Genomic DNA, 14,534 nt, shown 5'->3' with positions numbered 1-14,534 from the left:
TCCACAATGGCTTCATTTTCATTTGGGCAAAAATTTTGTTTTCTGAATTTTTGCAGGAGGAATCTTAAATCAATTCTGGATTCAATTCTTGGTTCTCTGGTACGACTTGGCTGCTGCTGCACACAGTTTATTTTATTTAAACCAAGTGATGAAACAGCAGAGCCCAGACAAAGCATCCACGGTGATAAATAAAGCAGCACTGTGTGTGTGTGTGTGTGTGTGTGTGTGTGTGTGTGTGTGTGTGGTTTCAACTTGATGTATGTCTTCCACTCTGCAGAGGAAACAGGCAGCAGAGGGGCTGTAGTTCTGACTTTATGGTTTTAATACAAACAGTATGTGTGTGGAGAGAAGCTCTGTCTCCATCAGCTGGACTCCTGTCTCCTGATCTACCATAAATGTAGAGATATGTCTTTGTTGTTTACTTCCTTGTGTCCGGAGCTCTATTTCAGAGTAGCGAAAGTATTTGAAGTGTGTGTTCAGTAATGGATAAAGACGTGTGTCTGTGTGAGTCTCACCTGGCAGGCGTTGTACAGTAGCTGGTGCTCAAACTTCCGGATGCCGAGGATCTGCTGGAACATCTCGTACAGCTGCTCCTTGCTGAGGATGAGCTCCGACACGGCGCTCAGGTGAGCCCGGTGAGGCTGCCTCCTCATATCCTCATCCCCCCTGTAGATGGAGTCGTACTTGGCGATCCAGGAGCTGAGAACTGTCTCTTTGCTCAGGCCGTCGATCTCCGGGAGGCTGCGGACGCGTCGCTCGATGTTCTTCTTGAAGACCTCGCGAAAGTCGTTGGCCGAGCAGCCGCCACTCTGAACCATCCGGGAAACTCGCTCGCTCTTCAGGAAGCCCTGCAGAGGAAAAAACAACAGCCCAACAACACGGTTTTAGTTTATATATTAGATTTATCATGCATGAAGCTATTTATGTCCTCAGTCTGTCGTTAGATTGACTGAAAGTTAGACTCAGACAGGATTTCCAACATGGCGGCTGCTGCTGATGAGCCTCCAGAGCCCCCTGCAGGAACAGATGGCTGACGTCACTCAGGCTTCATCCATTAATATTTACAGCCTATGGTCACAAAGCCCCACATATTTTAGAGTCAGATGCTTTTCTTCTATGCACATTCTTTAAATCTCCCTCTGGTTTCTGATTCAGAGCCGTCATGTTCGGCTTGAAAAAGTATCTTCAGGAGATGTTTTTGGAACCAAACGATCGCTCACAGACATAATGTGCTCACAATTCCCTTTTGAATTATTCACACGCTGAAAGTTATTTTTAGAATGTGCAAATAGAAACCAGACAGTGAGACCCTCCCCTTCATATGTTTGAAGAATATGTTCCTAAACAGGGACTGGATGACGCAGAGCTCCAAAACAAAAAGAGACAAACAAAGAGAAGAATGTCAAGATCAGACGGGTTGTCAAGTTCCACCTCCCGTCTGGATCACAGCGGAATAAGACACAATGACATTATTAAAAAATGCTTCATGTTACTTTAATTTGAGGCCTTAAGCACTTTAGAAAATGACTTGAACTTTTTAAATTCTGCAGAAGCTGCTGAATGACTAAAAGCCATTTTTCAGGCATTTGAAATCTCCAAAACATCCAGAGTGCACAGAGGGCCGCGCTGACCTCCCACACAGTCACTCAGCCGCTCTGATGCCAAACTCTCATTCACATTTGTGGCTCTTTAGCAGCAGTTCTTCCTCCAAAGCGATGCGCTCCCGGTCTGAAAGAGGAGTAAGTGGCTCAGAGGGAAGCAGCGGCGTCTCAGCGTGACATTAAACATTCTTTCAGCCGGCTGCTGCTTCACCTCTTCCTGCAAGTCGCTCTGAGACGGTGAACGGCAGAACATGGGCGAGCAAATGATTCATCTAATGGAGGCAGAGTATGCGGAGAGCGGCCACTGAGGACAGTGTGGAGACACAAACAGGCACAAACATCAAACTGGACTCAAACATTTTAAGTCTGGGAAACATTTGACATATTCAGCTCATTTTCCTCTGATGATGTGCACAAATTCACATCTTTATTTCATTTATTCATCACTCAGAATTCTTCTGTATTTGGCAGAAAATATTTGTGACTCCAAGATTTAAAGTTTATTTACATCAGAAGTGAAAGACACTAAAACAGACTCAGGTAACCTTTAAAAATGTGCATTGGTGATAGTGAAAGAGCATGTTTTACTTCTTCAGGTGGAAAAACACTTTGAATTTAATCTCAACTGATGCAGGATTTCTGCAGTATTTCAGTACACATCTTTTCTAAATAACCTAAAAACAAATCTTTGACATGTCTTGTTGTGAACTGGATGACACATGCACAGATTCTCTTGAGCTCCTTTTCCATCTCACACCTGAAATATTGACGAATATCTCTCATGTTTGAAAAAGCATCACGATCCTGGCAATTCTTACAGGATTGCAATGCAACAGGTCAAACTATTTGTGCATCACTTTAACAGAACACGTCTGAGTTTAACAGAGAGATGAAATTAGCAGCAGCTCAAGGACGAACATGCAGAGAGAGACGGAGGAAATTATCATCTGGCATTGACCTCTAAGGCCGCTGTAATAAGTCCATCGGTTTCATACATTTTTTCATATACACAGATTCTCTTCAATAATGTAGGACATGATATGAAAGATGCAATTTGAATGTGTCGAGGTCGATCTCATAAGATGAGAGTGTTGAAAATATCTAACCTATTTTCAGAGCCAATTAGGGAAGTCCACAAGTCATATTCTCTTCAGGTAATGTGGAAGATAAATGGACTTGATCTTTTCTAGTCTTCTGACTACTCTAAGAGCTTTTACACCGCAGGTCACACCTACACATTCACACACTGATGGTAGAGGCTGCTGGGTAAAGTGACCATCAGAAGTAAATAATCCACCTATTCATACGCCGTCTATGAAGGGGTTAAGTGTCTTTCCCAAGGATACATCATGTTGCATGTAGCTGCAGGAGCTGGGGATCGAAGCCCAACCTCCCGGTTGAGAGCAACCGACTCTTCCAACTGAGCCACAGCCGCCCTAATGTAGATGTTCATATATGCCAACTGCATGAATGAATGCTCGGGCCCGACTGATGTGAGATATTTGGGGCGATACCGATATCAACTGGGAGAGAACAAATCTGATATCAATATATTGCCCGATTTAAAAAACATAATTGTGTTGATCCCTCAAATGCAGTTATCAAACACTTGTGGAAAATATTTATAGTGAGGACAAGATGGTCACTCAACTGGAAAGAAACTGAGCATGTACGTGCCTCACCTCGACACTCTGAAGTGTGATGATGCTTGCTGTAATCCATATACCCTCTTTGTTTTAGTTGTAATGAAACCCCTCTCCACTAGGGGGCACTGCGGGTTCTGTGAATTCAGCTCAGGCACAAATGTGCACTTTAGATCATACTGTAATTTAATGTTTAATTTAATGCAACAATAAAATACTTTTTTGAGTCAGTTTGTTCTAAATCAATACAAAAACATAATTATTTGACAAATATCAGAAGGTACGTTGATGAGTTTTCTGGGTATTCCTGCCATCTGTATGTATTATTAAATCGATATAGAAGCATATTGATCAAGATCGAATCGAATCGTGACCCAAAGAATTGAAGCAGAATTGAATTGTTGTGGACAACACCCAGCTCTACTGTGTAATACAATGAAACTCAAATTACATTGTATTTGACTGGTGAATAAATCTAGAAATATCGGCCAATATCTGCAATGAAATTAGCTTATACCGATAGTCACTGCATGTGCTAATATCGGCCGATATTATCAGCTGAACGATTAATCGGTCATGCTCTAATGTATTCCAGCAATACCTCGTCAAAGCTGGTGAGCAAACAGGAGAAATTGTTGGTGATTGGTGTTTGAAAGTGGGACCGTGTGGAGCACCAGTAAAAGCTCTTAAAGAACTTAATAATTATTGTGTAACACCAATGAGCAACCCCAAATGTTCAAATTAAAATAAATGCAATTATGTTTTAATCATTCAATCCATGCATTAGCTTTTACATTTAGTTTCTAAAGGGTTGAAAGAGGGCTGGAGCTGAGCCCAGCTGTCATTGGGTGAAAGGCAGGGTGCACCTTGAACACTGACATATAGAGACAGACAACCTGACACTCACTCGTGCACACCTTTGAGGGATTTAGAGTTATAATTTCGTGATTTAATTGAAATAACATAAAGATACCTGTGAAAGTGATTGGTTTTTTAGTAAGCTGCAGGTTTGAGACAGACGTAATACAACACATGTTCTGACTGTACTCTAACACGTGACCAGCATCAGTCTGCTATGAGGGTTTGTAACGCCGCCTCCTGAGAGCGATAGACCTGCAGAGCGTGAACCAACAGCAGATGGAGAGAAACTACTGCAGAGCTGCAAGACTAACGACATGGAAAGAAATAAGTGAAGGCTTTAGAGCCTCAATGAGGAGAAACGCCAGAGAAAACGGTTGTTTTGGTAATAAAGAAATCAGCAGAGACATTTGAAATCAGCGGGGGGGAAGTGCTGAGAGACGCTGCAGAGAGAGTCGTCTTTACTTTGATAAATGGAAACGGGCAAACGTTAAGTGGATGAAGAGGGAGGTGACAGATGCAGCTGCCACCAGAGGAGCCCGCTAACAGCAGCTAATCTGCCTCTCTGCATCACTCAACACAAACTGTGCACAACTGTAAAGAATCAAAAGACATTAAAAAAGCTCCTGCTGAAGGAGTGCGAGCGGGAAGGCCAAAAACTATAAAGCAGGCTGTTTAAAAATACTACGCTTGCAATGAAGAGGTAGCAGTTTCTAGAGGGATTAAAGCCGCAATGAGGCTGGTTTCAGGTTTATTTAGGTGGGATGAGAAGATCTGTGAGCTCAAAGTGGTACTCTATTTTCTGCTCTTAGGTCTTCTACTGAGAGACACTAAAAGGATCGAACAGATCACATAAATGTCTTAAACACAAGCAGATCAGACTTTCTTTGTTCTGGAGGATTTCTTGTACGACTGGAGAGGGCAAATTGAGTCTTTGTGTTATCCTAAAAGGTCACATATTCTGCAAAATCCACTTCACCATGTTTTTCTGTATATTTATTTTTTGTTTTTTTCATGGATTATTTAACAAAAAATATGTAGTTAATACCAAAGTTTTTCTATAATACGAAAGTTGCAATACTTTAAAGGTCACATATTCTGCAAAATCCACTTCACCATGTTCCTCTAACACTAATATGTGTCCCTAGTCTGTCTACAAACCTCCCAATGATGAGAATAGTCCATCCTCTCCGTCTTTTACCTGCTCCACTTTTCAGAAAATGTGTGCTCAAACAGGCCGTTTGGAGATTTTCCCTTCATGACATCACAAAGGGCAGTAACCCCTCCCCCAGGTGGGTGACACTCCCACAGCTAGGTGTTTGTTCTGCCCTCTGAGTCTGCCTTCTCACTGAAAACAATAGGACATGGAGCGAGAAAGCCAGAGCCACCCAAGCCCTTCCAGAGAGGGGGCGTGGTCAGACACAGCTCATTTAAATTTAAAGGTACAGACACAGAAACAGCCTGTTCTGAGCAGGGCTGAAATAGAGGGGTTTATAGACATGATCAAATACAGGATCAGAGTGGATTTAGAACAAGAAACTTCACACACATGTTTTGAGGGGCTCTGAGACTTATTTAAACTAGTTGAAGAGGAGGAGAATATGTCACCTTTAAATCAAACAAAAGATGCAAATTTGGGTTTCTTTTTTAGAGGCTAGCCCTTACAAATCTTAGGGCCAATGTGAAAGGTCAATGTGGGTCTTTAACCGATATATTGGTAACAGCATATTAGTGTTCCTACATGTACAAAGATGAAAACTTCACCCAACATTATCTCCCAGAGTAAATAGGTGGAATCTGTTGAATCAGAAGCTCCTTTCACACCTGCACTTCACACCTGATAATGACTTTTTCAAAGTGAAAAGGTCCTTATACGCGATATTTACACACACACACCTGCATGCTTACAAAGACCCCACCCTGCAAACCCAGCCCCCTCGCCTCGACTAAACACAACATGTGGAGGTGTTAGAGTGCTTCCGTCATGGACAATCTCATGCTATGAGGTGTATGTGCACAAAGCTAATCACTGAATATATTAAGCCTAGAATCTGGTGACAAGATCTAGAAAATGTCCGGATGTTATGCGTTGAAAGAACTGAAGAGTGCCTCGTTGAGATCTATTCAATATTCACAATAAACTTAATGTTGTTTTCCTACAGCAATGTATTCAACTCCTCTGATTTTCTCCCTTCTGCATTTCATCCACTTATTTAATCAGACTCTGTTTTCTACCAACTGAGAGAGCTGAATGCAGCTGAGGGTCAGATCACACAAAAACAGCAATTATCTATATTGTGTTTTAAAGAGAGAAACTACAACACCGAGCGACCAAACTGAAAATTACCCGCTTCCTTTTGAGCCCGTCATGATGTGATTGTTTCTTCTTTTGACACATCAGACCGTCTCCTCCATCAGCAGACGGTTCAATGATGATGATTTAATGTCAGTGACTGGCATGCAGACAGACTAATGGACGAGCCAGAGCCTCATTAACCAGCACCGATTATTTTTCCATGCCAGTCTGATTGCTGCTTTCACTTTGTCGGCTTCACTTTTGTTTCTATCTGGGCTGAAATGGGCCACACATGAAAGATGCTCTGATGTTTCGATATAAAGACAAATGATCCCATTGGTTGTGAATGTGTTAGGTTGGAAGCATCACATTCTGCACCAGTGTGGTCTGAGTTTATCCTCACACTTTGTGTCTCAAAGACAAGAGATCTGAGCTGCTAAACACAAACTGAAGCTCTGCACAGCTAACAAAACCCATAACACATAAAATTAACACTTTCAGTTTTAATTAAAGGTTATAAATACATTTAAAAAACTGCTGGACATGTTTGACTTTATTTAAAGTGACTAACATGAGTAAATTGCATATTTTTAGATTCTTTTCATTTTAACCCTAAAGCCAAGCGTACACTGAGTGATTTCAGGACGATTTATACACAATCTTTTTAATCATACGACTCATTTGAAATCAGGCCGTCGTTAGGGGCACAACAGCCACTCACATCCTGATCAGCCCCTCCCTCCCGACCAGTCCAATTCATTTCTGGCATGCTGGATATTTTGGTCGTGCGACTGCACACGCCCACACAGTGAGAGCAGAGCCACGAGTCAACTCCCTGGCGCCGGGACTTTATTTTCCAGTTTTTAAAAGCACACACAATCAAATATTAGAGTTTGGGTTGCTGGTTGTCTTGGTTCAAGGCTTCAATCTCTTGATGTTAAGATTTTGTGAAATGTCAATTGAGGATCTGAACGGGGAAATTTACAATCAGAACCAGAGCTGCTGAGAAAGTGGTCAGACACTGTTGAGCTCTATTCTAGTCGTATGACCAATTGTGAAGCCTCCCACAAGCTATAGCTAAAACGATATAATCATGAAGATAGCCCTCTGATGTCTCTCACTGAACCACCAGGTTGTACTGAACTCTGTCTTCACTGGATGACTTGAGGTCTGAATCTGTTCGTCTGTCGCTCAGCAGCCCTCCCTCCGCTGCTCTCTGGATTCTATAGGCTCTCCTCCATTTCACCAGGCGACACAAATGTCAGCCATTATTACTAATGAATCGATCAGCGGGAGACTTCCTCCCTCCCTGCTGCTGGAATTAATTGGGGCTTTAAAATTTCACTAAATTATTTACACACCAGCAGAGCGCCGGGCTGGGAGTCAGGAGATTAAAGACACAGAGTACGAGTGTTTGCAGCCCTCAAGAGTGTCGCTACAGCTGCCTGGAGAAAAAGAAGAAGAGCGACTCATTTTTTTTTAATAATAACCAGGAGGTCGAGGTCTTTCTGTATTATTTAGCTGATTCGTGCGGTCAATACTTTAACAGTTATGAGGAGAAGGTTATCGTAATAAATAGATGAAAAAGCTGAATTTTTAAATAAAGATATTTGCAAATCATGACGTTTCTAAAACAGAAACACATCTCTGCAGTTGTGTCGAGACTTAACACACACGCTTCCTCCCATTTCAACAGATCAGCACATTCTTCTGTTTCCGATCATCACATGCTCGCTCACAGGTGTATTTGAAGCGTCAGATTGCTGAGTTGATGTACGCATTTAATCTCCCGGGTCATTTTCAGTAAGCTGTTCTGTCACAGCTTTACTCACACTTCCCTTTAAGTGCTCCAGCACTATCAGCTGTGGATCATCACTGCTCTTATATGCTCTTTGCTTTATGCATAAAACATGCTTCAGCTCGATATTAAAACGCCTTCATCACCGGCTTCAACTCACAGCCCGAACATTTCATGTATCAGCATAAAAGTTTAAATTAGACGGTGGGATAATAAGATTATTTTTATTGTTCAGTTAGAAAAAGAAAAGAAAATGTCAGCAGTCGAGAGGACACATCTGCAACGAGCGTAGAGATTGTTTTTCCTTTCTTTAAATATTCTTTTGCCGTTTCTGGTTTGTTTAGATTGGACAGCTGAAGAGACAGGAAGTGTTTGGAGGAGGAGAGTCAGGGATGACATGCAGCAAAGGTGGGATTCAAACCTACGGTCGCTGCGATGTGGACTACAGCCTCCATACATGAGGCATGTGTCATAACCGCTAGGCTGTCTGAGCCCTTAAAGATACAATATGTAGATTCCGCCGCCAGGTGGCTCTCAATCAATACTACAATAACAAAAGATGACGACAAGGCTAGCGGGGAATCATGGGAGTTCTTTCTGCTACCAGAAAAAGGCAGAAAAGAGTGGATCGAGTGGGTGAAAGGGGTCCTGGGCTGTGGTGAGCGCTGTGTGAGTCTTAAGGAGAATCTAAAGGCATACCAGAACACAAAGGAAGAATAATGTGTGACCCCTGTTGAAAAGAAATTCGGTGGCACAAATACCAAACGATGGGAAATTCAGGTTTAGTCTTTGCATCAACTTCGTTTTTGCACCAGGCAGCAAATTTGTGGTCAAAGGAGGCAAGTAGTGTCTTTTTTTATGCTATTTGTAGGAGTCATGTTTGTTCAAGTGTGGAGGCTCAATTTGGTCTGATTGACCAGCGAGTAACCTCGGCTCCAACCTCCCACAGGGGTGCTTTTACTGAGGCCATGTGTCGCTTTGTACAGCCTGTAAGAGATCATCTACCAGCTGATCTGACAGAGTTTATTCTGAAATCCAATTACTTCCTGTACAATAAAAACCTGATGATGTGCAGATTAAAGGAACAAGCGTGGGCTTCTCGGCTGCCTCGGGCGAAGCTGAAGAATAGCATAGTAGCATTTCTCCTCTCAAATTGCAAATGTCACAGATGAACCGTGAAGAAGAAATGGAGTTATGAAAGTCATCAGTCAGTGAGAGGAACGACAAAGATCACAGAGGAGGAGCGTCGGAGTCGTAACAAACAGCTGTTCTCCTCGTATCCAGTTGACAGCTCAGACTCGTCAGGAGAACCTGGGAGACTCAGATCAGGTCTGAAGGATTGTTTTTCTTTACGCCTGATTGGACAGGTGAAGAAATCAGAGCACTGAGGAGAGATACTGCTTTGACCCGATGCTCTGGAGGAGACAACCTTCAAGCCCAACTTCAAACCCATTCCAATTCAGTGAAGCAGGAAAAAAATGTGCAAAAGGAATCAACAAAGGTACAAAATGAGAAAAATTAAATAGGCAGGAAGATCAGGGAGCATGGAGATGAAGGGAAACAACTCGAGGAGACAGAGCACCAACAGATGTAGCATCACTATGGCGTTCAAGTTTGTAGTTTTGAGAAATTTCTCATCAACCTTTGGATGGCTGATGTTTGTTCGACCATATTAGCCATAAAGCACCACAGTCCAAAATTAAAACCTTCAAGGACTTGTCCCTGCCCTTCCCTTTTTATTAGTAAGCGCTGCTTCTATCACCTAGCAACCTTGACAGCTTCAGCGTCACAAAACTTCACCAAAGATAATGAAAGGTTTAAGGCTCTTTTTGTATTTTAACATTAATTTTTCTAGCTTTTCAACTGAGTTCAAACTAATCACTTCCATTCAAAATTGGACTACCAATCTGCAGTGAATCTTGGTATATTTTGGGCCACAAAGGACGTACCGGATGGATTCTGTGGCCAAGGACAGGAAGAATGCATTTGTTGGCCCAATCCTGAGAAATAAGACAGTCTTCAGTGTTGCAGAAAACCTTCAAATGCGCCCTAAGAAGGATGCAGTCACTGAATTGAGGTACAGCTATGAGGAAGCAAGATGACGGGAGAAGGCTGTCCATCAGGGTGTGTAGAGTCTTGGGAGATTGTCCCCACCTTATGAACAAAGTCCCTGATCAGGCAGTCCCTGATCCACCATTGACATCACAAATCTCTGGATCAACACCACAAAGATATCTTTGGCGTGCTGCACAAAGGATGTCAGCTGACCAAGGTTCCAGAGGTCAATGTTTCATCATCTTTGCTAAACAATTTTTGGTCGTGGAGAGGGCTAACTCTTTGTTTGACTGACTGAAATTACCTCATGGGAAAACAAAAAGTTGTTGGATGTGTTGCTTGTTAACCCTTCATGCATTCTGTTTGCTTTAGGGACTGGGAACTTTCTACAAGCTGGACACTTTATGTTGGCTTTTGATTTTGCTGGGAAATAGCTGTGGTTATAGGACTACATTCCTTTTGCTAAATTGTGATGGCTTGGTGTTCCTCCTTATGCTTGTTAATTCAATTAATTAACAAGGTGTGTCGGGGCGGCAGTAGCTCAGTCTGTAGGGACTTGTGTTTGGAACCGAAGGGTCCCCGGTTCAAGTGCAGGCGCAGACAAAATATGGATGTTGGTATGGTAGCTGGAGAGGTGCCAGGGTCCTTCCCGAATACTGCCGAGCTGCCAAGGCACCAAACCCCCAACCGCTGTGGTGCGCTCCCTGAACAGTGTGTAGCAGCACCACTTTGACATCTTTCCACTAATGCTTGTCCACAGGTCCTGCTTGTGCATGTGTGTGTACCTCTGATATCGGTCTGTTAAAATGGCTGGTTGTTGTGTTCTTGGGGTTGGCATGAACTTAGAATACCAAACACGGTTTAAACACCAGCTGGAAACAAATGGTCAAACATCTACAAAATGTGTTTGATTGTCTTCTTTTGTTATGTAGGACATTTCTGGATGGTGTAGTTTGGCAATGTTCCTGCAAATCAATTTGTTTCATGAAATATTTCATCGTAGTAGTGGAAGAAGAAAGGATGAGTCACTGATAGTCTGGATGAAAATGATGTGCTGTTTCAGACACGGTGGCCTCAACAGTCATCATGTGGAGGCCAACTGAAACCCCTATGAGAGTGACGTCGCTCTAGAGGAGTTCAGAGAGAAGTAGAATCAACGCCAAGGAGCATCAAAGCTGTTTCTGCAGTGTGAGGACGCCATGAAGAAGACACTTTACGTTGGTCTTACCTCCAATCTGTCCATCAATACAGTAAAATGAAACCGGGATGAATATTTTCTGCCATATTTCCCAGACCAATGTTGGCAGGAAAACTTCCTGCAGATCCACAATAAGTCAAGAGAAAAGTATGCAGTGGCTGAAAGTCTATGTAACGTATTCACAGACATTTCAGAGGAACAATAAAGAACCAGAGTGAAATATTTCAGGCTTCAGCGCACACGCACACACACGCTCTCCCTCTTCTATTAAACATGAAAGCAACAAATGAGTCAACAGAAGAGGCAATAAAAAACTGTGAGCAGAGGTAAATGAAATGCCAAGAATGATTTGCAGCTTCAGTCTGATCCAGATTCCAATTGTGTTTTTTGTTTTTTTAAACCATTGGAGTTTCTGCTGGATGAAAAAACAAACACAAAGCTGAAGAAAGACTCTGGGGACAAAGTGACACCAGGGTTTTTAGATGTGCGTCTTCATCTGCAGAAGGAGGAACATATGTTTGTCTGACAGAAAGCTTTCACAGAAATCTCCAGAAACGATGAGACAACAGAGGGACCTCAATCTTGTTGTGGAGACACCATGACTGACCGGCTGTTTAAGACAAGTGTTGGTTGTGATTTTAGGCATGAAAACAGTGATTCAGTGTGTTTGGTATAGAAGCTGGTACCATCTAACTAAACAGAAAAAAACACAATAGACAACAAAATATTCTACATATACTACAAGTGTTTATCAATCGGCTGGTTTTAATGCAAATATATCTAAAAGCTCCTTCTTGAACTTCTGAACTCTGTCTTAGATGGTGTTTGGATCACACCGCAAACACCCCTCGAGCTAAAAAATAAATTTATATTTATATTTTCAAACTGGCAAAAAATATGAAGATGCAAGTACCAAATCTGCCAGAAAAGGTCAAAACCGATAAGCAGTCGACCGTGACCCAAAGTTGGAGTGATAGCACAAAGTTTCAAGGCTTACCTGCACACACCAACACACACACACCAAACTCTGTGATTCTTCTGATACGGCATCAATATTTTTATCCAGCAGAAACTAATGTGACCTAACGTCAACCCCTATTGTCTCATCTACAATTACTACACCTTTAGGTCTGCTTTACCTCAAGTTGCCATTTCCCGTCTGTGTGTTCATATATTACAGCTCGAGATGCACAATACTGGTGTTTTCTTTTTTTCTTGATTTTTTGTGTCTGTTTTTCAGATGAGCTATATGATTGGATGTGTATAAATTGTTGGGTAGTCAGTGTTCCCCTACCCAACAGCGTAGTGGTTAGTGCATGCGCCCCATGTACGGAGGCTGTGATCCTCCAGGTGGGTGGCCCTGGTTTGAATCCGACCTGTGGCTCCTTTCCAATGTCATTTCCCATTCTCTCTCTTTCTCCCCGATTTCTGCCACTATCCACTGTCCTGTCTCTAAAACATAGTCCTAAAAATCCCATTTTAACAATATTATGGCACGTCACATGTTTCTCATATCCTTCAGGCTTATTTGTTTAAAAATGTATATTTATTTTTTGTTTTTTTCATGGATTATTTAACAAAAAATATGTAGTTAATACCAAAGTTTTTCTATAATACGAAAGTTGCAATACTTTAAAGGTCACATGTTGTGCAAAATCCACTTCACCATGTTTTTCTAACTCTAATATGTGTCTCTAGTCTCTCTACAAACCCCCCAATGATGAGAAAAGTCCATCCTCTCTGTCTTTTGCCTGCTCCACTTTTCAGAAAATGTGTGCTCAAACAGGCTGTTTGGAGATTTTCCCTTCATGACAACACAAAGGGCAGTAACCCCTCCCCCAGGTGGGTGACACTCCCACAGCTAGGTGTTTGTTCTGCCCTCTGAGTCTGCCTTCTCACCATAAACAATAGGATATGGAGCGAGAAAGAGAGAGACACCCAAGTCCTTCCAGAGAGGGGGTGTGGTCAGACACAGCTCATTTACATTTAAAGGTACAGACACAGAAGCAGCCTGTTCTGAGCAGGGCTGAAATAGAGGGGTTTATAGGCATGATCAAATACAGGATCAGAGAGGATTTAGAACAAGAAACTTCACACACATGTTTTGGGGAACTCTGAAACTTATTTAAACTGGTTGAAGAGGAGGAGAATATGTGACCTTTAAGACTGCTTTCTCTATCGCAGGGACAGGGAAAACAGACTTTGCACGCTTAAAGTGTTTTTCAATTTAAAAAAAATGACTATAAAACTTAAGTTTGTCTGAATCAAGATATTGAGAGCACTTTCTCCATCAAACCTCCACTTTAACTTTTAGTTATGACTCAGAAACCCTCATACAAAGGAGAAAAAAGCCTGAAAAGATGAAGAAATAGAAAATACATTAAAAAGTATCCGTCTCTTTATGCATTTAAATAATAATAAAGAAAGAAAAGGTATTGATTATTCTCCATGGGGACTGAAAGTAGTAATAGAATAATACTAAGAGTCTCAGCAGCTGTGATTGTTTACCTGTGGTGAAAATCACACTGAGGATAAAAAGACGGCAGCATGAAAGAGAAGAGAGCCAAAGAAACACTGTTTTTCATGTGTTTCTATGGAGAAGAAAAACAAATCCTTCAATAATGTAAAGTTTATGAGTTTTTATTAAAGCAGCTGAAAAGAAAGGTAGCCAGCCTAGCCTCCATCAAAAGTTAAACCTGTCACATGTCTTTTTTATATGTTGAACCTGACTGAACTTTGGCACGTTCCTTTAATGAGGATGGTTTGGTTTGACACCTGGGGATGTTCCAGTCATGTGTTTTCTGGGATATAATGAGGATCTGTGGTTAGAGGACAGCAGGAAATGTCAGCGGTCTTTCATGCGACGGACTAACGGGCTGTTTAGAGACGCTGCTGAGTCATCATCCCCTCCCGCTGATCAGGGATCATCATAAAAACAGGGAGGAGGCTGAGGAAGGAACAGCAGCTGGAGATCATTTAGAAGGGAACCAGGAGATGTAGGTTCAACATGTTTGTGTTTCTACTGTGACAAACGGGTTCAAACCTTTTCATGGTCATGTGTCAGAGCTGTCGTCAGCTCCATGTG

At 42.0% G+C, this 14,534-nt stretch overlaps 1 protein-coding gene across 6 annotated transcripts in view; it reads right to left on the bottom strand.

The window, feature by feature from the left end:
* cadps2 (Ca++-dependent secretion activator 2) overlaps positions 1-14,534 on the bottom strand; it is a 300,078-nt gene that overhangs the window by 228,327 nt on the left and 57,217 nt on the right. For all 6 annotated transcript variants that reach the window (XM_061037051.1, XM_061037053.1, XM_061037052.1 and 3 more), the window contains exon 3: positions 516-848. In XM_061037051.1, coding sequence (XP_060893034.1) covers positions 516-848 — 333 coding nt within the window. The remainder of the gene's footprint in view (positions 1-515; positions 849-14,534) is intronic.

Source organism: Labrus mixtus, chromosome 4 (genome assembly GCF_963584025.1).
Source record: "Labrus mixtus chromosome 4, fLabMix1.1, whole genome shotgun sequence".
Classification (NCBI taxonomy): Eukaryota; Metazoa; Chordata; class Actinopteri; order Labriformes; family Labridae; genus Labrus; species Labrus mixtus.
The sequence above is the reverse complement of the archived record's forward strand: the minus strand, read 5'-3'. Positions and strand labels throughout refer to the sequence as shown.